This window comes from Juglans microcarpa x Juglans regia, chromosome 8D, assembly GCF_004785595.1.
Source record: "Juglans microcarpa x Juglans regia isolate MS1-56 chromosome 8D, Jm3101_v1.0, whole genome shotgun sequence".
Taxonomy (NCBI): Eukaryota; Viridiplantae; Streptophyta; class Magnoliopsida; order Fagales; family Juglandaceae; genus Juglans; species Juglans microcarpa x Juglans regia.
Genome location: NC_054608.1, coordinates 759,915 through 783,136, shown reverse-complemented (window position 1 = coordinate 783,136; position 23,222 = coordinate 759,915). Strand labels below are relative to the sequence as shown.

Genomic DNA, 23,222 nt, shown 5'->3' with positions numbered 1-23,222 from the left:
TTAGTAGCATAGCTTATCTGTTCATTTTAGCCATGATTGTTTGTATTATGGTTTTTTCCCCCTCGTTATGGTTTTCATTTTTATTGGGAGTCAAATTTGCCAAACATGTGGTACACCATGGAGTTAGCTACCTTCCCTAGTCTTCTAGTGACTAGCATTCTCTTTCTTTTTTCTTTTTCTTTTTTTTTCTTTTAAATTTTCTTTGATAAGTAAAGTAGGGATTTTATTAATGAATAGAGGAAGAAACTTCAGTACATGGGACATGTACATAAAATCTACTTGACTATCAAAAGGAGAAAGGGCTAGAAAATCCTGAAATTTTGAACTAGAGAGGGTAACATCAGGTTGGGAAATTAAGCAATGCTACAGGGTGACGGGTGTTAAGAACAAAAATCCTGCATTCTCTTTTTTAACTTGCACTTTCTTAATGGAATTTTATCCATAATCAAGGTGTGGCATCTTGGAATAAATCATGGTACTGATAAAAAATAATTAAATCATGGCTGACAACTTTTTTGCAAAACTCAATACAGTACCTTCAACATTATAGCGCTATTGAACTAAAAAAAAAAGTTTTTATGACGAAAGTGACGGTTTCAGATTTGGATTATTGATGTTGGACGTATTTGGAAACCTGCTTTATTTTTGGGGTTTGCAAGCTTGTGATTTTTGTGCTTGTTCTAATGGTGGAAGTTGGAAAGGCTGGGATTTGTTAGTTGTTTAGGTTGACTAACGGCTTATCATGAGGAGAGATTAGTTTTCATAAATGTTCTGGTAGCAGCTGGTTTGAATGTAGGTTTAATGGGGCAATGTTTGGCGAAAACTCTGGGACCAGTTGGGTGCAAAGGCTTCAGAGGCATGAGATACACTTACTCCTTTTTTAAAAAAAAACAAACAAATTGTCAAAAAATGAGATGCAAGGTATAATTTGGAGCTGAAAGAGCTAAGAGAAGAAGATTGAGATTAAGTGGCCATTCTTGGCATCATGCCATGGTGAACACCTGAGATTTGTGAATATAGGAAGAGAAGAATAGTTAGTAGCATAGTATGAGAGGATGAGATGGTACGGGAATCATGGAAATGGATACGGGACACAGCTGAGGCACATGTTTATAGCAAAACTTAGAAAAGGTGATATCAAAACATGCTACTAACCTGAAGTTCAATTTTCTTTCGCTTCAAAGAATCCTAGTCTTTAGAATTTCCCCCCTCGGAAGGTGCTATGTGAGTCCGGTGTATTTGTTACAGGACTAGTAAATATAGGCATTTTGTTGAAAAAATAGTAAGCATAAGCATAAACACAATATTCTAGTAAGCATGGTCACCATATGGTCTGTGAGTTCTGACTTTGGCATTTTTCTTGCAAGACATGGTACACATTTTTTATACAACTGTTTGTATCCTTTATGTAATATTTGTTTACTTTTGCCATAATTTAAAATTTTACTGGTGTTGCTTGTCATATGGTTCGCTCAGTTCTATTTCTATATTCATTGTGTTTCATGTAACCTAATATGGCCCTTGTAAAACCCTTTTCTCATGGATTGGCTTGTTTCTGTGTCACCATAATCTGCTTGAAAGCTGCTGCTTTTTTTTTTTATTCCTAACTTGAGATTATAGAGGTTTGATTGACTTGGATTTTATGATAACATCTGTGGTTTATATATCCCTTTGGTCGATAATCAACAATATATGATGAACTTATAAAATATATATATATATATATATATATATATATAGACACGATGTGTTATGGATGCCGACACCTAATAGACTAATAAGCTGGAGATCTTAATCATATCTTGCATCTCTCGCTTGGTTTTTGCTTTTTTTATCCACTGGTACCATAGAGGGAGGGAGAGTGATAGGTTCCTTGTGTTAGATTCTTAATGTCCATTCCACCTGGCAATTTGAGTTAAGTATGACTCAACAATGGCATAACAACTCCCACCCGCCACTTCTTGCTGCGGTGAACTTGTTTCTACTAATAGTTAGGTTCTCTCGGTTTATGCTTTCTTTGGCTGATTATGTCCCCTGCACATTTAGCAAAAGATGTTGATAGTTTGCAGGTCTTTTGACATAACAGATGTTTAACTCTAGTAGTTCAGAAGATGTCAGTGGTTTTGGTAGTATTCCAACTTGATAAAACTATAGTTTCCATTACTTGTATTCACTATTTGGTTAGAACTGGGTATTGTTTTAAGGATCATAATAGCAGTGGTATTATTGGAGGTTCATCCATTTTCTGTTTTGCCAATGGTGGTAATGTTGCCAAAATGGGGCTATATACTCATATACCCATTCATATTGCAAACGGAGAAAGCTATGTTCACTGTTCATATCATCCAAGGAATCTTTGCAACTAACATTCTCCTTACCAATGATGGAAAAATAAAGCTTCCATATTCTTGTAACTGTGTGAGCAATGGCAACTTAACTTGTTGAAGAATTATTATTGCAGAGCCACTTGCCAAGTTTGTTGTACAAATGTATCTAACCTGTACGATCCGATTTCTTAATTGATATTGGCATTTTGCTATATATATTCTGTGTCTAGGCTCTCATCTCACCATTTCATTTCCCATTAAGTTTCCGTTTGATTGATAGACTCAATTGAGATTCACTTAGTTCAATCTAGTTTTAAGCTGAGTTTAACATCCAAACACTTAATTCTCAGTTGAGTCTATCAGAGATGAGATGAGATTAAAGTTAAAAAGTTGAATAAAATATTGTTAGAATATATTTTTTAATATTATTTTTGTTTTTGGATTTGAAAAAGTTAAATTGTTTATTTTATTTTGTGTGAAGATTTGGGAAAGTCATAATGATGAAGTGAGACGAGATGTTTCTTTAAAACAAACGAGATCTAAATTAAACTTAAAACATCTTTACATGTGGGATCACAACTTTTTATAATTTATCGGGATTTACAATTTTTTCGACTTTTCATAAAAAAATTATCTTAACATTCAAATCTATTTTAGGTGGATCTTATAAAATTTATTTTACCATCTTAATTTATTATTCTTTAATCACAACCTAGATTGAGTATGCAAGATGAAAATATAGACCACTGTGAATGAGGGCTTTCAACTCTTTGAACCTTTCTCATATACGATGATACCAGGCCCCTCTGTCAGATTGATGAAGCTGAGTTCATAACTAATTCTACAAATTCCGAGCATGGAGATGTTCTTACAGCAACTTACTCTTTACGAAAACAATCTTTTCCGTAACTGTACTCGGTTTCTAATTCATATTTTCATCAGGCACGCAAAATCATGCAGAATTCAACCCCAAAAAGATTAAAATTATTAAAAACCATGAAAAGGATAAAATGTAGCAATTTCATGTCCTGGCAGTACTTTTGACAACTTGTGGTCTGACCCTGCAGCAATGATGTGTTGCACGGGCTGATCTGCTTCTAAAGATGACTTCTTGTACGTATGAACACAAGCTTTCTTTTGTTTGGGAATTTCGGTGATTGGCCATCCTTTGAGGAGTAGAGTATTAAATTAAGATTAATTGGTCTAAGGAAACGTAAGCGTCAAGAAGCAGGCATCTTGCAAGGTTTGATTGTTTGGAGTTTTGCCTTTTGACATGTTGAACTTCTTGATGTGTCATACAGTATAGGTTAGTCATAAGACAGTAAGTAGTAGTAACTTGTTGGATGTAATCAAATCAGTGGGTTGATAGATTGTCGGTTGTCTTCATTATTTTGGTTTTTAAATGTACATTTTCTTGGGTTCGTGATTCACCACCAACCCTACCTTTCATATGTTGTAAACTAATTATTACAAATTTTTTAAATTTTTATATAAAATAAAATAAATAATTTAATTTTTTCAAATTTTAAAATAAAAATAATATTAAAAAAATATTTTATAATAATATTTTATTCAACTTTCAACTCATCTCATCTGATCTACGAAAACAAAAGAAACCAATCAGAATAGAGGAAGGATTACATTTTGGTAAGTTGATGAATGAGATCATGCAAGCAATTGAAAGCGTAGGCAAATTGGATTTGCATAGAAAGCAACCATCGTAGACTTTAAAATGGTGGCTTCTGTTGTTCAAATAATAGGTTTCGTTTTCTAGATTTCATTCATAAGAATCTTCCCCACATAAAACCTTCTCTGTTTTTCTGAACAATTTCCATGAAACAGTCAAGGTTTGGATAGGAAGAAAATTGAGGCAAGTTGCGATTGATAAGTCTATAACTCATTATCTGGATTAATCTCATCACCCTCCCAAAACAAAGAGTTTTAACCATATGGGATTAGTGAGAACAGGTAGTCTCGTTTTTCCAGATTTCTTGCCATATTGGGTTAGAGAAGCTATTGAGAAACTTCCAGAAGGCTCAAAAGGAAATAAAATTGAAACACTTGTCGGCTGCACTCATATCATCAGTCTTCTATACTTGTTAAAGAATTGCACTTTGTAGAGTACATTATATGTAGAAACTATTTGATAGAACTGTCTCACCTTTCTTGTTTATTTTATCTATATTTATTTATTTTAGAAATGATCCGAAGAAGACGTATTCTACTCATCAACTTAACTTGTCCTTGATTTCTAAAGTCCTCCTTTTAATTAAGAATAACGCTACTATATAGTCTCATTTTGACCGCTCATGCATTTATTTTTTTCTTTTACTTATTGATTCAAGAAGTAATTATTAGTGTATTGATATTTTTTTTTAAGAATGTTTAAAAATACTAAAAAAATATGAATACTGAAAAAAAATTAAAATGAAAAATTTAGCAGCACTCTTTAATTAAGGTAACGTACCTTGAGTCATTATGCAATAAATAATTCAGAAAGTGTTTGATGCTCAAAATTATGGTTCCAAATGAACAAAGCTTCATTCTTTGAAAATTAGATGGCGTAAATTTGGGGACTATGTTTCATGTTTTGACGATGGTGATGGGTTTGTATTTGTTGGGATTATTATTATTATTATTTTTTTAATAAAATCAACCGAAAAAGAGATAATTATTTTTAAGCAAAATCATACTTTACTAGCTCCCACAAACAACTACTTTTATAGTATGATCATCAAATTAATCAAGTTGTTGACACATTTGTTGCAAAATTGTACTCTATGCCTACAAGGAATTAATTTTTCCTATACTCTATTTAGTTCTTTTTAGTAAACAGTATATTATTTATTCATAGTTAAAATCTAACCGTTGAGATGGATAAAAAAAAGTGATATAACACGATCTTAAGTGGTCAGATCTTAAAGACTTATATATAAAAGATGTTAAATGTGGTAGTTTGGAGGATTAATCTCCATGCTTTGAAAACTTAATTAGTTAAACATTGCCTAGGTAATTATTACCAGAAAAACGCGTATTTGCATCGAGAATAGACTCATTTTAATAAGAAGTGATCATTTTCACAACATATAACTCATCGCAAATAAGTGTTTTTCTTGAAATATTACCAACATGTTACATGATGATATACTTCTAAAGAATGTTATTGTAGAGTTTTTAAAATATCAATCATTCAATGTTTTTAATTTTCTGTAGCAATTAAATTGTTGTTAAATGTAGAAACTTTTATTTGATAATACCGTCTCACCTTTCTCGTTTCTTTTATTTATTGTATTTTTTTAAAAAAAATTATACTAATCATCTTGGCCTACACTACAAACCATCCGTGATTTTTTTAATTTTTTTCCTTACCAAATATGTGGTATATGGCTTATGATAAGTAGAAGAACTCAATTAGTTTAGTAGGAATAAAAAAAATTTAAATATATGTAGCTTGTGGTGTAGGATGATATATAGCAAAACCATTTCTTTAGTGATCCGGAAGGTCATGTATATATCGAACTTTCTTTGTCCTTGCCAGTTTGGATTGAGAGGTGAGTTGAGATCACGTCAACTCATTTCATTATTCACTACTATTCACAAATTTTAACTCACAAATCTCACTACTAATCACAAACCATCTCAACTTATCTCTAAATCCAAACGGCTTAAAATAATTAAATATTAAATAATATACGTGACTAAATTAGTATATCTTGAAGCATCATATCTTAAATAGAACTATTCAAAAAGTACTGTTAATGATAGAAATTAGATTTTAAAAAACTTGGTTAGGCAACATTAACCATTTTACTATGTTTTGTTTCTACCCAAAATCATTTACCCATATAGAGTGCCAAGTTAAATGAAGTAAGTTGAAAAAACAGAAGAGTACACATCTGAAAAACTAAAAGGTTACTAATTTCAAATAAAAACTAGTAACTTTAATTACACTATTTTAATTTAATGATATTAGTAATTTAATTGGATATATTATTTTTTTATTTATAAGTTGAACTGGATAATATATGATATAATAATAACAAAAATGGGGAATAGATAAAATAATTTTATAAAACTAATTATCATTTAACTATAAGAAAAATAGATTTTTGTATCTAATTTATTACAATCAAAAGATTATTTGTAATTAATTTTAATTATAAATAGTTATTTCGTTAAAATTAACTGGTCGCAAATAAATAATTTTCTTATAGTAATTAAACACCATATAAACAAAACTTTGACAATTTGATAGAATGGAAAACTATTAGGTATTATCGGAATATAGGCGACGTGATATTCTCACGAACAAATTTGATATGTAAAAGGTTTTTCCTGCAAAAAAAAAAAAAAAAAAAAAAAAAAAAAAAATGGGCCTTTTGCCGTGAAGTTCCTCCTGAGAAAACACAATTTTTCTTGCAGGGTGTTGTCCTCCTTTCCTTTTCCTAAAACGCGTGGATTGAATGCAGGACCCATTCTATCCTTGTCAGCTTCTCTTCTTCCTTGAAATTGACGTCCCAACCGCGTTCTAAGACCGCTCGGCACCCGTTCCCATTTACCGATTTACGTATGAAAGATAACTTCGTTCTGAAGGCAAAAAGCTCATAAAACACGTACTCACTTCCAGTCTACAGAATAGTCACGCCTTCGACCCGCTCTTTCTTCCTCTCTCTCGTCATCTCTTAAAGCAGCAAACGAGCCTGGTCTCGTTTGTCTGCTTACAGTTCTTTCAAAGCTCTTCCAAGTTCCAGAGCCTTGGGACTGCCAGCACCGCTTCATTTTCTTTCCTTGTTCGAACAGGCATGGGAAAGAAGCTTGATGCTCTGCTTGGTAGAACCTTCAAGACCTCCAAATTAAATTCTCTTGTCAATCTTGCTATCTCTCGCCTCGCCGTCTTTAGGAAAAAGCGCCAAGTCCAGTGCTCCAATGCCCGCTCTGACGTCGTTCAGCTCCTTGAGCTTGGTCATCATGAACGTGCTCTCCTTCGTGTAAGATATCATGCTTCTGGTATACTGCTTTGGAGAGGGCTTAACCTATCTTCTTCCATGTTTATAGTTGTTCTTTTGTTTACTATATATAGAGTTTTTGATTTTTTCGTTTAACAGGTTGAGCATGTTATCAAGGAACAGAATATGTTGGATGTGTTTGTCATGATAGAGAGTTACTGCAATCTTTTGATTGAGAGGATCAATCTCATTGAACAAGAAAGGTTTGTTGGTTGCTTTTCCATTTCTGATCATCTGTTGATCAAAACTACATTCGTACTTTTCATTGATATCTCTTTGCATTTTTGTTTCTGTTTGTTGATGGAGTTATTGATATGGTCATGCTTCTAATTTCTTGATAGAGTGTGCCCCGATGAACTGAAGGAGGCAATATCGAGCTTGCTCTATGCGGCTTCAAGATGCGGCGAATTCCCAGAGCTTCAAGAGATTCGTGCTGTTTTGACAACTCGTTATGGCAAAGAGTTTGCTTCTCGGGCTATAGAATTACGCAACAACTGTGGAGTAAATCACAAGGTATACTTTCATGTTTCTTGACTAAATCAACATAATAGACAAAATCTATGAGTAGTTGTTCTAGATTGTTTTCAGCCCTCCATAATCTGATTAATTAGGTATGTTTGTCAATGTTTTACGGGATGTTGTGATCAATTTGTATCTGTATTGGGTTCCTGCAGATGATACTCAAACTGTCAACAAGGCAACCAAGCTTGGAGAATAGAATGAAAGTTCTCAAAGAAATCGCATCAGAGAACAATATCGTCCTGCAACTTGAGGAAGCTGCTTCTATTTCGACTGGGGTATGAAAGTTCAAAGAAAAATACTTGTTAAATAGTAGTACCGTAATCTGCCGAGATGGTAGAAAAGTAAGAAACTCATATGGAGTTGGCTTGTCATTTGATGTATGCAGGAAAATTTGGATGTGAACAAGAATAAAAACCAGCCCGATCCAAACTCACCTGTCAATTCAGGTAGCGCCAAGCTTGGGGATAATTCGCACATTCCGTCTGAAGTGGTAGAAAAAAATGATGGGTTCTCTGATTCAATGAAGACAAGAAAAAAATACAGGGATGTAGCTGACGCAGCTCAAGCAGCTTTCGAGTCTGCAGCTTATGCAGCAGCAGCTGCAAGAGCAGCTGTGGAACTCTCTCGGTCTGAACCCCATAATCCAGATGATCACGATAGTCCTAGTACTGGACAAGACAATGAAAATCAAGCTGAAGAAATGAAAAGGAAGAATGCAGCAGAATTGAAGAGGTCGATGTCTACTGCGACTTCAGATTCAGGAGAAGACATAGTGATGATGACCAGAGTATCCTCAGGTGAAACTGTTCCGGCCGATCCTTTCGAAAAGGAACTGCAATTTGATGAGAGTGATATTGAGACTGAGCATGAACAAAACCGCATACAATCTCACAGCCAAATTCCTTCAGGGTTTCAAACTGGATTGAAGCTGAAATCAGTCATTGGACTCCCAGTCGGACATGCTGCGGAAGGATCTGGTAGGCAGAATGCACGAGGTTTAAACATAGAGAAAAGGCCAATATCGATGAGGACTAGACAAGTGCGGGGATACTAAGGAACTTATCTTACCATTTTATGCATATCTGTTTGTAAGTTTTGTGAGGTGTGGTACTAATCTTCTAAGCAGATTCTATATGAACTTTAATTAGTTTTCTTGAATTTATTTTCCATAATTGTAAAGCAGTGTTATCATTTGGACTGCTAATGCTTTTATTATTATTATTATTATTATTATTATTATTATTTTTGTTTATCCGTGAGCTGAAATTCCTATTGTAAATAGTCAAACATTGTAAATTTGCCTTTTCCTTTTCAATATTCTCCACATCTTCTCTTTGGTTTAGGTTAAATGAAAAACAACATTTTTTAATAACATTTATTTTAGTGTTCATCGAAACATACTCTTCAGCCAGCCTAGGTTTCTCATGCGACTGAAGAACGTTCTATTGTCTTATGAAATAATCTTGGGAGAAGCCACTGTTTGGCTGTATCCATTGCACACATGACGTGGCATCATCCAAACCACAAATCTCCCACGAGCTGATGGATGAGAGGTGGAGAGCAAGAGAGAGGTGGAGGGCGAGACCGAGAGAGAGGTGGAGATCTTGGTTGGTTGGAAGGTGCTCGGGGAGGAGTCGCGGTGGTTAGGAGAGCTACTCGGTGGGGCTAGAACCGACGCACGGTGGTGATAGGGTCGTCGGTGGCCCCATAATGGGTTCACCCATTTTGAACCCATTTCGGTTGGGTTATCGCAGGGGAGAAAGAAAGCTGCGCGTGGGGGAGATCGGTGGTGACTAGCTTGGTCGTTGGCGTGAGGGGAAGTCACCGGTGGTGGCAGTGAGGCTGGACAGCGCACATCGGCGTCGGGTTGGGCTGAAGGTGAATCGGGCGTGGGGGAGAATCGGGCCAGAGGAGAGAGAGAGAGAGAGTGAGGAAAAAAAAAAAAACTAGAAGCAGCCACGTAGTGTGCAATGTGTGCACACACTATAGTGGCTGGTCTGTAGCACTTTTCATTGTCTTATACGTGGACAAAAAGCTAGGAATTGAAAATCTGTCACAACATCAGTGTTTCAACATTCATGGTTGTACGTACAAGATCCAAAAGAGGAAGCCATCTGCACTAATAATTTAAAACCCTTCTGGCAGTATTAGAAGCAATCACATAATTTACCAAGATACATTCACGCAATAATATTGCGAATGACACTACCTCTCTAGGCTACAAGGCTGGCTGCCATATTTCAACTTGTATTTCCATCCCATGTCAACAGGGAACTTTTTATGTCATGTGCCGTGCTGTGAAATGAACTCCGAGAACCAGAATTTATCCCTTTCGATCGTATGATATTAACAGTTCTAATGAAAGCTGAAAGAAAGAACAGTACTACAGATATAAGTGCTCAAATCCGTTCATGGTTATATATCAGTGCTCAGCCATACAGTTGTTTGCTTAGCCGAGGAACATTACAATTCATGTTGAGGTTGTCAGTTCTAGCAAAGTGTTAGGCCGAATTAGTCATCTCAGAGTAAAACAAAGGAATTGCTCATATATTGATAATTTTTCATAATTGAAGTACATGGGGCCTTATGCTTAACATTGTGAGTAATGTCTGAGCTCCTCTACTACATAAACTGTCATATCATGTGTCATTGTAAAAGAAACATTGAGCATGTAATGCCTATGAAAAATATAGATCTTAAAAGCATGCAGAATTTACATGTATTTTCCTTTTGCAACAGGTTCACCTCTAGGAAAATATCATCTTATACACTTGAAAAGACTTGTGCGAAGAGGAAACACTTCACCAAATCACTGGCCTCTAGGACGCTTCTTACCATGTTGCAGCAGGTCGCTATTCGACTGCAAATTCACACCAACATCTTCATCATATTCAATTCCAAGCTCCTCCTGAAAAGATGTACACTTAGCAACAACAGCGATCCCAAATCTGTATGCTTGGAAGACATAAAACCCACTTAAATTACCTTGAACTCCTTGAGATCCTTGGGTGAGTTCTCGGTAATAGCATCCCATACATCTTTGAACATCCTTTTACGCCTTCTCCACTGACTGAGTTTTTCTGAGTACATGTTCTCGATTACCTTACGGTCTTCAGGCCTCACCAGGGTAACTCCTCCACGCAATTTTTCTAGTTTGTCCTCCATTTCCTTGACCTGAATCAGAATTAAAATGTCCCAAGGATGTTCCAATGCTTATTTGGAGATATATCTTACCCGGTTCAATATAGAAAAGAGTCAAAAGACATCCTAGTGAATTACCTCCTTTCTCAGTTTGGCTTCTCTGTCCCATATCTGTTCAAGTGTCAAATTTGATTGCAAAGTTCTAATCTCTGCAACACAGTGTATTTCAATTGTCAAATTACATAAATTCACAGACTTTCCCAGGTTGAATCTGGTTTTTCCCCGCATTGAAGTTCATGGGAATTCATATTAAGAAATCAAAATCTTAATTCTAGAGCTGGTATGTTTGGAATAACAAAGACTATCAACACCGAGGACCAACTTCTGCAAAACAAGTAAAAGGAGTGCAGGATGTACCTCCCTCGACCTCGCCGATTGCTTTCCTTTGCTCCTGGAGCTGTTGCTGAAGGCTGGCATTTTCCTCCTTCATCCTATTAAGCTCTTCGTTGTTCGGGATGTCAAATTGGTCTTGCCGGGCGATGTAAATCTTCTGCTTACCGTACTCCTTGAACGAGATCCGTCCAGTATCAGCCAGAGTATCCAATGCCTTTTGAACTGCCGCCTTCTTGAGGTTGAACTTTTGCAAATAATCGGCCACATTTTGTGAATTTAATGGCCTGTTTTGCTGTACAAGAAAGGGGAAAAAAAAGGGCCCAGAATTTAAGATACAGAAGAAACTGTGAATATCGATTCAATGCACCTCCATCGAAAAAGAAGAAATCTATTTTCTGAGGAGAAAATTTGGTAAATGATTAAAAGTGAGTACGATAAATGTGATTACAGATTCAACTTTCCTCGGCGGCGAAAGAATGGAAAACGTAAGACTCAAAATGAAGCCTCAGCGCCTCATTTAGCCACAGCGAAATTCGTAAGAAAAGAAAAGGGAAACTTGGGAATGTGAGGATTTCATTTCTTTCCTCGAAGAAACTTTAGATAACACGAAGTTTCGGCACATTATAAAATTAGAGGTTTAACCAGAGAAGGGCAGCAAGCCATGAAACCTAAACGCAGACGTTTTCTCAGAGACCGGTGAAAAAAATGCCTTGTTACCTCATTCACGAAGTTGAGAACGATTCCTGCAAAAATAAGAACAAATGAAAAATAAATTAAGAAAACAAACCGAGATTCAGCAAAGAAATTGGAAGCTCAAGCGATGGAAGATGGAATTGAGGGATGTATCATGTACCTTCGGCGCTGCTATCGGACTTGGGAGCCATTGGTCCGAAACTGTTAAGAAGATTGCGCGGGAAAGCTTCTGAAACCTTTTTTTTTTTTCCTATGTATTTTACTTTCCCCAAATATATATATATATGCCGATGCAGTGACGTTTGGGGAAGACGAAGCTCGCAGAATGCGTTTTCAAGCTGAACGACACCGTTTACTAGCCTATACTTTCTGTTTTTATTTTCCACCTTCGACTCAAAGAAATAGTTTAATCCCACTTTTAGATTCGAAAATGAGTTGAAATGAATTGTAAATAGTAATGAGATAAGTTGTAAATATTAATGAGATTTATAAGTTAAAATTGATGAATAGTAATAAATAGTGATGAGATAAATTGAGATGAGTTGAGATGATTTGTGAATCCAAACTGAGTACAGTACCGTTTAGATAATAAATTGAGATAAAATAAGATAAAATGAAATAAAATGAGATAAAATGATAAGATGAGCTGAATAAAATATTATTTTTAATATTATTATTGTTTTGCAATTTAAAAAAATTAAATTATTTATTATATTTTGTATAAAAATTTAAAAAAATTATCATGATAAGATAAAATGAGATGAAATATTTTTATTATTCAAACGAGACTCAGTAGACATAAATAATAGACATGAGTTAATTTTTAGTAAGATGTCTATAAAATTTCAAATTCCTGACATCTAATCTTTTAAATTATGTGGAAATAAGTTTTTCAGCATTTACCAATGATTTTTCTATTTTATTTAGTCATTTATTAATAATGGGTAATGGAGTCAGTAAATAAATAACATCACTCGATAAATTATTCAAAATGATTGATCAAATCAAATCCGAACTCATTTAATTTATTTTTAATTTAAATAATTTGTAAACACAAAATCATAATAGACTATTATAAAGAAAAAATTTTTTAACCATCAAAAGATTTTATAAAAATATGCTCACAAATTAAAATAGTTTGATTTGATACGTTATGTTGTAAAATTATTTTTATTTTAAAATAAATATAACGTATCGTATAAAATTATATTTATTTATAAATTTATTTTTATAAGATCTGTTGTGACTGTTGCATTTCTCTATTTAAATCCTAGTTAATTCGGTCAATATTAACTAACAAATTGACTACTCTGCCTAGAAAAATCACATGCAATTAACCTTTCCTGATGAACCTTATGAAACATTAAGAAAAAGGAAGGAAGAATAGAGGGAGAATTGCTATAAGCCTATAAATACGACTGGAGTGTGTATATCCAAGATTTTTTGGGTGAAGGGAGCTGAACCACGCACATTGTCTCCCTCCCGCTCACGGAAATATGGTGACGACGTCCCATTCTTTGCTCTGCAGCAGCTACTCATTCTTCACCTCAAAACCTGCACTTTCTCAACGCCAATTGCCCAAACCAACAGCCTCAATAGGATCCTCGAAAGCTAGTACGTGGGCAACTACAACGCTGCCTCCTCCACCACCAACACCACATCTCATCATCTCCAGTCGTATAAGGAAACCAGTGTGCCGCGCTGCTCGACGCAAGCCTGCTACTGTAGTATCTTCGTCCGCAGACGAGGGCGATGATAACACACGGCGTTTGCTGCAAATAATTCTGTGGGTGGCCGAGGGAGTTTACATTTTGTGGCTCTTCTTGCTTCCTTACGCCCCGGTAAGCCGCTTTCCCTTTCTAGCCACTTTCTGTATCCAATTGCTTGCCAAACATTACCTATTGCTTTATGTAATTTGAAATTGTTGGAGTTTCAAGTTCAATGGAAAGTTTGTGGCTTTCGTTGATATTATCCATGGGATTTATCTGACAGGAAAATACTGTCAACCATAACATTTCATTCACTCCTATGTTACCATACCAAGATTGATAAGCCATACTTTAAATTTAAATCAAGTTTTGCTTGTATTATCTCAGGGAGATCCCGTGTGGGCCATCAGTTCAGACACAATAAACTCTCTTCTGGGTCTTTCTCTCAATTTCTTCTTGATCTTGCCTCTTGTGAATTCTGGTATGTATAGCAATTGTTGGTTATACCCATATTGTGATGTTAATCATCTCAATTTATGGGCGTTCCTCTCTATTCTGATGGATTCCTGATGCTTCTATAGTGAATTCTATTGACCTAGCAATTATCGATAATGATTTCTCATTCTAATGTTAGATTCAGTTTTTGTTTTCTTATGCTAGAAAATTCATTACCATCGTGCAGATGATATTCATTATTTTGAAATAAACAGCAATATCCCTCGTTGTTTTTTTAAGCAAGATATTCTTCTTCTCAACAAGTCATTCTAGCGTTCAATTCGTTCTTTTTACCCCTTTAACGAATGCTCTGAATCCGTCTATCTTGATTATTTAATCATTTGGGATGCCAACAAATGTTAACTTTTTTTAATTGTCAGTTGAGGTGAATTCAAGCTCTCATAATATTTAAAAGAATTTCACTTATACATGGCTCCGGTTCTTATGGGATCTCCAGATTTGGTGACTGTTTTGGTAGTTTATTGGACGACAACATATATATTTTCTCAGAATATTTCTTTTATCTGGATATGATGCTGAAATCATTTGCTTCTAGTAATGGTATGTTCTGCAATTCTAGTGGTTGTTTATTTTGTTATCTGGTTTGTGGAGCAATATGTTATTTTAGTGTTTGATCCGATAATCTCTGAAATAAACTTATTGGCAGAGTAGTTGGCATTCACATAATTGATGCCCCGGTTCTTCACCCGGTAAGAATCAGAATACAATGTAAATTTGGCTGGCACTCATCATGTTCCACCATGCTTATTGATCCAAATGTTCATATGATGTTGGACCGTTTGTCTTTCATCAGGTTTCAGAAGGATTATTCAATTTTGTTATTGGGTGGACATTCATGTTTGCTCCATTGCTATTCACGGATCGTAAAAGGGACAGATACAAGGGGTCTCTCGACGTTCTATGGGGTCTTCAGATGTTCCTTACAAACAGTATGCACTTCTACAAACTCTCATGCAGTCATGCATAATGGGTAGTTAGATTGGTTTGACCATGTAAATACAAGCACAATTTACCTGATTAAATTTGAACTAGTGGCGCCCAGGCCGAGTGGGGTAATCATATTTGTTAGGGTTCGTACGAGCTCTTTTGGACGGTTGATTTTACTGGATGATGTTCCCCCTGCGGTTAAGTTTGGAAGTGCACCCTAGAGAAGTCTTTGCTTCACTTTTTATATGCGTTAGTTTTCATTTTGTTTCTTCCTATTTTCCCCTCTTGTGCATCCTTACTAGTTTTGAAAAAACAAAGCTAGTGGAACTGAATTAAGTTTACAACTAAACAATGTATCACCATTGTTCTTTTGATTGCAGCATTTTTAATACCTTACATGGCTATCCGGATGAATGAGGCTAGTGCAGACTATACTCCAAGCAAGCGCTCACAGCTGGGCTCTGTGATGACAAATGGTGCTCCTATTGTCGGACTAATTGGCGGGTCTGTGTGTCTGATATCTGCTTTGTGGGCGGTATTTGGTCGAATGGACAGTAATTTTGGGAGCATAGGGGACAGATGGGAATTCTTGGCCAGTTATCTAGGATCAGAGCGACTGGCTTATGCCTTCATATGGGATATATGTTTTTACCTGATTTTCCAACCTTGGTTGATAGGTGACAACCTTCAAAACGTTCAGGAGAGCAAGGTTGATCTAGTAAACTATCTTAGATTTGTCCCTGTGGTTGGCCTAATCGCTTACCTTCTATGTTTGAATATTGATGACGAATATTAGCTACACTTAGTATGAAGTCAGCATGAGTATCAGTGAGTAATACATACAGGTATTAACCGAATTTTAATTGCATTTGGCATGTGAAGAGTAGAAAAGTGACACTACTTCTGTAATAGAATGAGATTTTATCGGTCTAATTCCATTCACTATTCGATTCCATGCCAAAGGTGCATATTTGCATAAATGATTAGAACAAAGTTTGGTAAGCCTTAATGCATTACTACTACACTTAGGCGGTAAGCCTTAATGCATTACTACTACACTTAGGCAGAATTTCCAAAAGCATAATCCGAATTTCAATTGTACTTTTTTTTAAAATCCAACTTGCTCACCTCGAAAAGCTATGTATTTATTCCCTAAAGTGTTCAGGTGAGAGCCCGACCTTGGTGCCAAATTGGTCACATCGGTAGCCTGGTTAAGATGTATGAGCATTTTCTTGTGGTGTATCATTGGTTTTCTCTCTGAAGTGGCCTTGGGCCCTTGAGCTCCGATCGGCATCCTTTCACGGCCATGTTCAGGTACTAGATCAAGAGCAAGACCAATGTTCTCATCTAGCCATGTAAACTTCAACAGCAGCCTTGGCTGCAAGAGTTTTATTCAAGAGAAATGATAAGACACCAAGTTATCTACAATTTATATACAACCATTTAATAAAATAATATTTTTTTTTTTTCAAATTTCTCTTTAGTTTTGCTTTAACTCTATATGATTAATTTTTAAATAAATATTATTATATTAAGAAGTGGTGATTTATAGTTGTAGATGAGTGGGTGTTTCATCACTTCTCTTTATTAAAACTTAGGCCCCGGATATAGAAATACTCTCAATCCATCTCATCTCATCTCATCGTTACAATTTTATCAAATTGTCACATAAAATATAATAAACAATTCATGTTTTTCAAATTTCAAAATAATAATAATATTAAAAAATAATATTATAATGATATTTTAATTCAACTCATCTAAAACTATCTAATCTCATTTTATTATCCAAACGAGCCTTTAATGTCTCTTACACTCATATTTCTATGGATTTATATTGGTTTAAATTATATTATTTAATTAATGAGTTATAGTGAAATTAGAGAGAGGTACGCTTCTAATTATTATTATTGTGTCAATGTTATGGATCATAGAAAATCAAAGATGTTAATATTTATTGTTTCATGTTAAAATATTTAATATTTGATATTAGAGCATCAAGTTGTAGATATTATACTGTCTCAACAAAATATAATATGGATGTCGTTTTCCTTAACTGTATTTCCGTTTTACCCAAAACTTCGTTGTGATGTTGAAATTGTTTTGAAGTTTCGTTATAAGGGAGGAAAGTGTGAGGAAGAGCCGTCGTGGGTTGGCAGAGGGTGGCGTAAGGTTGGTCAGAGTGCCCTTGTCAATAACCTAGAAGGGGTGGCGCAATCGGTGGGATGAGAAGCCCAGAACGGGCGACGATGTACCTCCCTTAAAGCCCCTGCAGCGGCGGCACAAAGGGTTGTTAAGCCTAGTAGCCGTGGTGAAGTGACGAATAAAAATAAAAAAATAAAAATAAAGAAAAGGGGAGTTGGACTTCGGCGGCAGGAGGAAGTCGGGGATGCCTAATTTGCATCTCCTCTTTGGCGACGACCACAATTGTATCGGAATGGAGGCGGAAGATCTCAGCTCGTGCGGCGGCAGCGCAAGGGTGAAAGAGAAAATGCAGGTTGGGTTTCGCCAATTAGACTATAGGCTAGGACAGTGGGCCGTAGGTTTGGCCCAGCCCAGTCACAAAAATAAGTTTTATGCAAGTAAGCACACTGGGCTTGTAAGCTCGGCCCATACGAACAATAAAGAAAAAAAAAAAATACGGGACATAAGCTCGTGGGCCAAGCACACTGGGTCTGAATTTTTTGCCCAGGCCGAAGATGAAAAACCGAAAAGAAAAAAAAAAAAAAGAAAGGAAAATATTATATATACTTAATATTTTATTTATATAAACATACATATTGACATATTAGTTATTGAAAATGATGAAAATTCTAAAATTTGAAATTTAAATTAAAAAAGAAAACATTGATAAAATGAGGTTGCCACTAAGTATGTGTAACATTGTGCATAAAATTATACATACGTAGTACTTATAGCACTACTCAAAGAGAAGAGACATGATTCATCGTGACCCGACCAGTGTACCGACCTGGGCATTGAATTGGGTCGTGTAGAAGGTTGATCGATCGGATCCAACCAAATTTTTTAATATTAATTTTAATACTGTAATATAAATTTTTTTAAAAAAGAAATAAAAAAGATTCATTTTCTCTCTCAAAGCATGTCATTTATTGTTTAATAAATATATGAATTATTTAGATTTGAATTGTGTCTATTAGTTATAAAATTCTTAATTATTATTTCTTATGAATTTTATTATATGATAGGCCTATAAATGTATGAGTTATTTGGACTTGAATTATGGTTATTAGATATAAAATCCTTAATTATTGTTTCTTATAAATTTTATTATATGGTTGGCCATATATATAATTACTCATTTTAAATGGAATGAATAACTTGTACCATAATCAGGAAATGAGTTGGTTGCAAAATGATACAAAACCTTACTTGATTTTGGATTACAAGTGATTAACTCTGTGATATCATGAGTAATAATAAAAAATAATCATAATAATTGGCACAAAAAATCTAAAAGATGGTGTTTGCCCCAAGGTACAAACCTTATTTTTAAATAATTTAACCCATGGTATTGTTAGTGATGTGGAGAGAACAATATGTGTGCAAGGTTTCACTCCAAAAGATAAGATTTTGATGAACTACCAGCTGATCCACTGAAGTTAATGTTGGATGGAACAATTTGTATGTCAGAATTTACTCCCAAAGAAAAATTTTGGCGATACAACTAGTTCATTCACAAAATTTAAATGAAGGGAATAATTTATATGTTAGAGCTTACTCCTAAAGAAGAAATCTGGTGATAAAGCTAGTTCATCCATATGATTTAAAATTGGAGAGAACATTTTGTATTTTGGAGTTCACTTTCAAATGAGTGATCTCGATAACACTGTTAGTTCATCCATAATGATTTAAATTCAGTTATTGGTTATGAGTGTCCAATTTAAAGCACTAACGTGATAAAAATATTTTTTTCCTCTTGCAGTAAGTATACAAGTATCATTACAAGGCTTCCTATACATAATGACTCTAGTTCTGGAGTAAGATGAGCACGTTAGATTTACTGTAAGAGTCTTAGACCCTAATTTATTTGTTTTAAGTCTAAAATTAATTTTTATTGAGAATAGTGATAAAGGTTAGGAAGTTACAATGTTTAAGGAGATAGAATTAGGTATTACATTTCAAACTTTGAACCTAGGAATGAAAATGGTAAAGTCTTTTTATTTTTGTAATATATCCCAAATTCATTCAGAATTATTTATTCTAGAAGTATTATTACCATGTCAAATTGGATTGAATGCCTCCTTTGTGAGGATTTTCATTTCATCAAAATAATAAAATAAGAACGTGTTAGAATTTAGACAAATTTATTTTGCTAATTTGTGATTTAAGAAATTAAAAAGAAATTATATATTTCGGCAAAGAAAAAGAAATGAGTGTCACTAACGTGTAAGAATGTTACACTTTTAAAAGAAATAAAAATACATGAAAGTTTAGGTATCCTAAACATAAGACTTTATTGCAAATGTTCATGTTTCAATTTGTTTATTTTGTCTATATAAGTTTCAAATCAAAATCTAGGAATGTTTATAATTATTTTTGGTGGTTAAAGTTGAGTGCAAATATTCATGTTTGAATTTGTTTCAAAATGTCATTTATATTTATTCTATTGACGTTTTGTTAGACTCCCATGTCGAGTTGCCTCTAGAGAGGCCGCACATGCCTTAGTCATGGTGGGAATAAACACCTTGGCTAGTTCACAACTATGCCTTGGCTCGTGAGGTGAGGTGCGCGGGGCGCCCAGCATGCATGCATGCCTTGGCCCGCGCCCTAGCCCACACGGGGCGCCTAGCATGAGGGCTAGCGAGGTTAGTCAAGACCAGTTTGCGCACGCAGCGATGCGTCGCGTGCCCATGCCCACGGCAACGCGCACGCCCCTGCGCGCAGCAAGACGCGCAGGCATGAGCCGCACGCTCATGCATGCGGCCAGGCGCGCAGCTCTTGACTGTGCGCACATGCGCACGGCAATACAGACCGCAGCGCGCCACTCGCGCCCACAAGTTATTGTGCGCAGGCCCATGCGCTTGGTGATGGGCTGCGCGGCCCTTGCGCGCACCCATGTGGCGCAAGGCCTTGCACCACACTGCCAGTCCACCCAATGCGCGCGCGCGTGCACCTGCCTAGCCATGCAGCATCCCAGCGAGGTTAGTGGCATGCCTCACGGCATGCCAACCAGCGCATGGCTCCAGCCCGTGCCGTGCAGAGCAGGCCAGTGGCATACCCACCAAGCATGCCATCCAGCGCATGGCCCCAGCCTATGCCCTGCTGACTCAGCACCTAGACCACCAACCTAGGCCATGCCGTGCACCCCTTGGCTTACCATCAGCAAGCCATGCCGCACCACATGACCATGGACCAGCCGAAGACCACCATGCTGCAACCTAGCCATCATGAGCCATGCATGCCACGGCTAGCCTTGGTCCATGACCACTATCTTGTTATTTATTTAATTTAATTAATTTGATTTAATTATTTATTTTCAAGGGACCTATTGGGGGTTTCCACTTTGTATTGTTTATAAATATGACATCTTTCATTTGCTTTAGAATCTTTTGGCAAAACTCCTAGAGGGAGGACTATTGTTTGAGAGATCACAAACTGGTGCCATTGCACTTGGGCTTTTTGGGTGAAATCTGTGAATCCCAAAGAGAGAATCACACTTTGCAATTCTTTGAATAAGTGTGATTCATTTATCTGGTTATTTGCAACTTGGTGCAATTCGTGAATCCAAGTTGATTTTATCAATATATGAGGTTTATTCATTACTTGTGCAATTCGTGAATCAAGTCTTGAATTATCATTGTTTATGTTTTTATTCATTCAAGTTCATAAGTATTGCTTGTGTTCTTGAGTGTTCTTCATTTTGTTCTTGGTGTTCTTCATAAGTTGCTCTTCCAATCCATCCCTTTCATCAAAGTCGACCAACCCTTGTGTTAGTCAACTTTCCATAAATTGTTGGCTTTATCTTGTTGCCCTAACCGAACCCTACTTCCATTAGAATTTGAATTCAAATTTCGGCAACCTCTTGCCTAATTTGAATTGCCTTAGCCGAACATTCCACTTACCAAACTAGGTTCCTATAATTTAGGAAATCTAGTTGACTGAATCAATTCTCCAATACTCGGCCAACTCTTTCCAAATTGAATCCTTAGATTTTAGGAACAACTTCCTAAAATCTCTCCCTAGCATTGTCGGCCAACCCTAGCCAACCACATACATTCCTATCTTCCATACACTTAACCTAAACCCTAGCCGTCCATCATACCACTTCCAAATCCTAAAATTCCATCTTCCAAGTGGCGCCAACCCTAGTTCACTCTAGTGCCGTGCGGCCACATTCATTGAACCCTACACAACTCCTTGACCCTTACCACCACTCAATACACTCATCTTAGCCTAAACACCTAACCTCACCGTACCCAAGTGGTCATCTTGACCACAATTGCTCGAGAACCAAGCAAGAGAAGAACAAGGATTCGGTCATCACAAGGTCACCTTTGGCGAGGAGAACATAGTGTTTAGGGACTTGACCGAGGTCCCTAACACGTTTGCCCCCACACAAGTTACAAATTCTTTACAGCAATACCAGCTGCTGTGTTTGCCACAGGCTTCAACACCTCCTCAGCCTTTTGAGTTCAAGAACCCACGACATTTTACACATAAACAGCACATGACCTACTTTTGCGCAAACATGAATACACGATCTTCTTTGAAGGGAGGAGAATTGGAGCTCAATTTCTTGGGACGTATTAGGTTATGAGGTTGTGGAGGTTGATGAACTCTCTCGGTTTTAGAATCTTCTTTGAAGGGAGGAGAATTGGAGCTCAATTTCTTCGGACGTATTAGGTTCTGAGGTTGTGGAGGTTGATGAACTCTCTCGGTTTCAGAATCTTCTTTGAAGGGAGGAGAATTGGAGCTCAATTTCTTGGGACGTATTAGGTTCTGAGGTTGTGGAGGTTGATGAACTCTCTCGGTTTCAGAGGGTGTTTAAGCTCGAAGTGCTTCTGGGGCTGTTGAAACTGTGACTTTTTGCTGAAACAGCGCCAAATGCTTGGGGTCCCCAGCATTTCTATTGAGATTTTTTTTTTTTTAACTTAGTGATTAAGTAAATATCTTTTAATGATGTTATGAATTTTTTAAAAAATTTTTAAGTATATAAAAAGAATGTATGAAAAAAAATGCATTTAGCATTATCGGAACATTTCAATTTCGATAGGTGTAGCACGACTCTTCTACTTACATACAATTTGAGGTTTTGAAGGGTCTGAAGCTGAGCATCTACAAGGATATCAGACAAAGAACATAAGAGAGCAGTACTACTGTAGGCACTGCATGGGTTGAATTGCCAGTTGCCACAAGGAATATAACATTTTGATGTAAACCTGCATACAAGTACACTCGGGTCAGTGTCTATCATAAACTTTTACCGAAGAGAAGTATAACTGAAGTGAAGAACTCTTGCAAGTAATCTGCAGGGTTAGATTCAGATAACTGAAGTAATCTGCATGCAGTTCAGTACTCGTTAAAATGTACAGCAAGGTGGCGTTTCCTTCCCGCTAAAAAGAAGAAACTTCTTTAACCATTAGGATCGGTCGGATAAAGCCATGGTGTCCTCGATATCTTCTTTCTCAAATTTGACGCTCCCACTGAACTTATTTGGATTGGGCTGCACAATGATGTAAAGACAAGGTATTCCCCACAACCACAAACTACACAAGTGGGTGCGTGTAACTTGTGTCACACGTCTTTGTATATATTCTTGAGGAAAAAAAAATTAATTACATCATTAAAAAAATATTTTTTTAATTACTAAATTAGGAAAGAGAAATCATTGTCGGGAGTTCTATTTGTCGCTTTAGCATTTCTGTAATGAATTTTGTAACTTGTGTCACACGTCTTTAAACAATGATGTAGACACTGACCCAGTCCTCAATTTTCGTCTGAAACGTTCTCAAGGTGTTACTTCG

General features: G+C 36.1%; 3 protein-coding genes across 4 annotated transcripts; 2 read left to right on the top strand and 1 right to left on the bottom strand.

Annotated features, from left to right (window-relative positions):
- The first annotated feature begins 6,900 nt into the window (after nt 1-6,900).
- On the top strand, nt 6,901-9,170 carry LOC121242851. Its single transcript, XM_041140838.1, has 5 exons — nt 6,901-7,315; nt 7,433-7,536; nt 7,675-7,846; nt 8,008-8,130; nt 8,241-9,170. The coding sequence occupies exons 1-5, from the start codon at nt 7,130-7,132 to the stop codon at nt 8,907-8,909; spliced, it is 1,254 nt and encodes a 417-aa protein (XP_040996772.1). The 5' UTR covers nt 6,901-7,129; the 3' UTR covers nt 8,910-9,170.
- Nucleotides 9,171-10,381: 1,211 nt separating this feature from the next.
- LOC121242853 (homologous-pairing protein 2 homolog) lies at nt 10,382-12,393 on the bottom strand. Its single transcript, XM_041140842.1, has 6 exons — nt 12,243-12,393; nt 12,107-12,132; nt 11,414-11,681; nt 11,135-11,205; nt 10,841-11,029; nt 10,382-10,763 (listed from the first exon to the last, which is right to left on the bottom strand). The coding sequence occupies exons 1-6, from the start codon at nt 12,271-12,273 to the stop codon at nt 10,665-10,667; spliced, it is 684 nt and encodes a 227-aa protein (XP_040996776.1). The 5' UTR covers nt 12,274-12,393; the 3' UTR covers nt 10,382-10,664.
- A 1,112-nt stretch (nt 12,394-13,505) lies between these two features.
- LOC121242852 lies at nt 13,506-16,167 on the top strand. 2 transcript variants are annotated; one of them, XM_041140839.1, is made up of 5 exons: nt 13,506-13,923; nt 14,179-14,272; nt 14,959-14,996; nt 15,101-15,236; nt 15,615-16,167. In XM_041140839.1, the coding sequence occupies exons 1-5, from the start codon at nt 13,579-13,581 to the stop codon at nt 16,028-16,030; spliced, it is 1,029 nt and encodes a 342-aa protein (XP_040996773.1). In that variant the 5' UTR covers nt 13,506-13,578; the 3' UTR covers nt 16,031-16,167. The 2 variants fall into 2 exon arrangements, with proteins under 2 accessions (XP_040996773.1, XP_040996774.1); XM_041140840.1 differs by lacking the exons at nt 14,179-14,272; nt 14,959-14,996.
- Nucleotides 16,168-23,222: the final 7,055 nt, after the last annotated feature.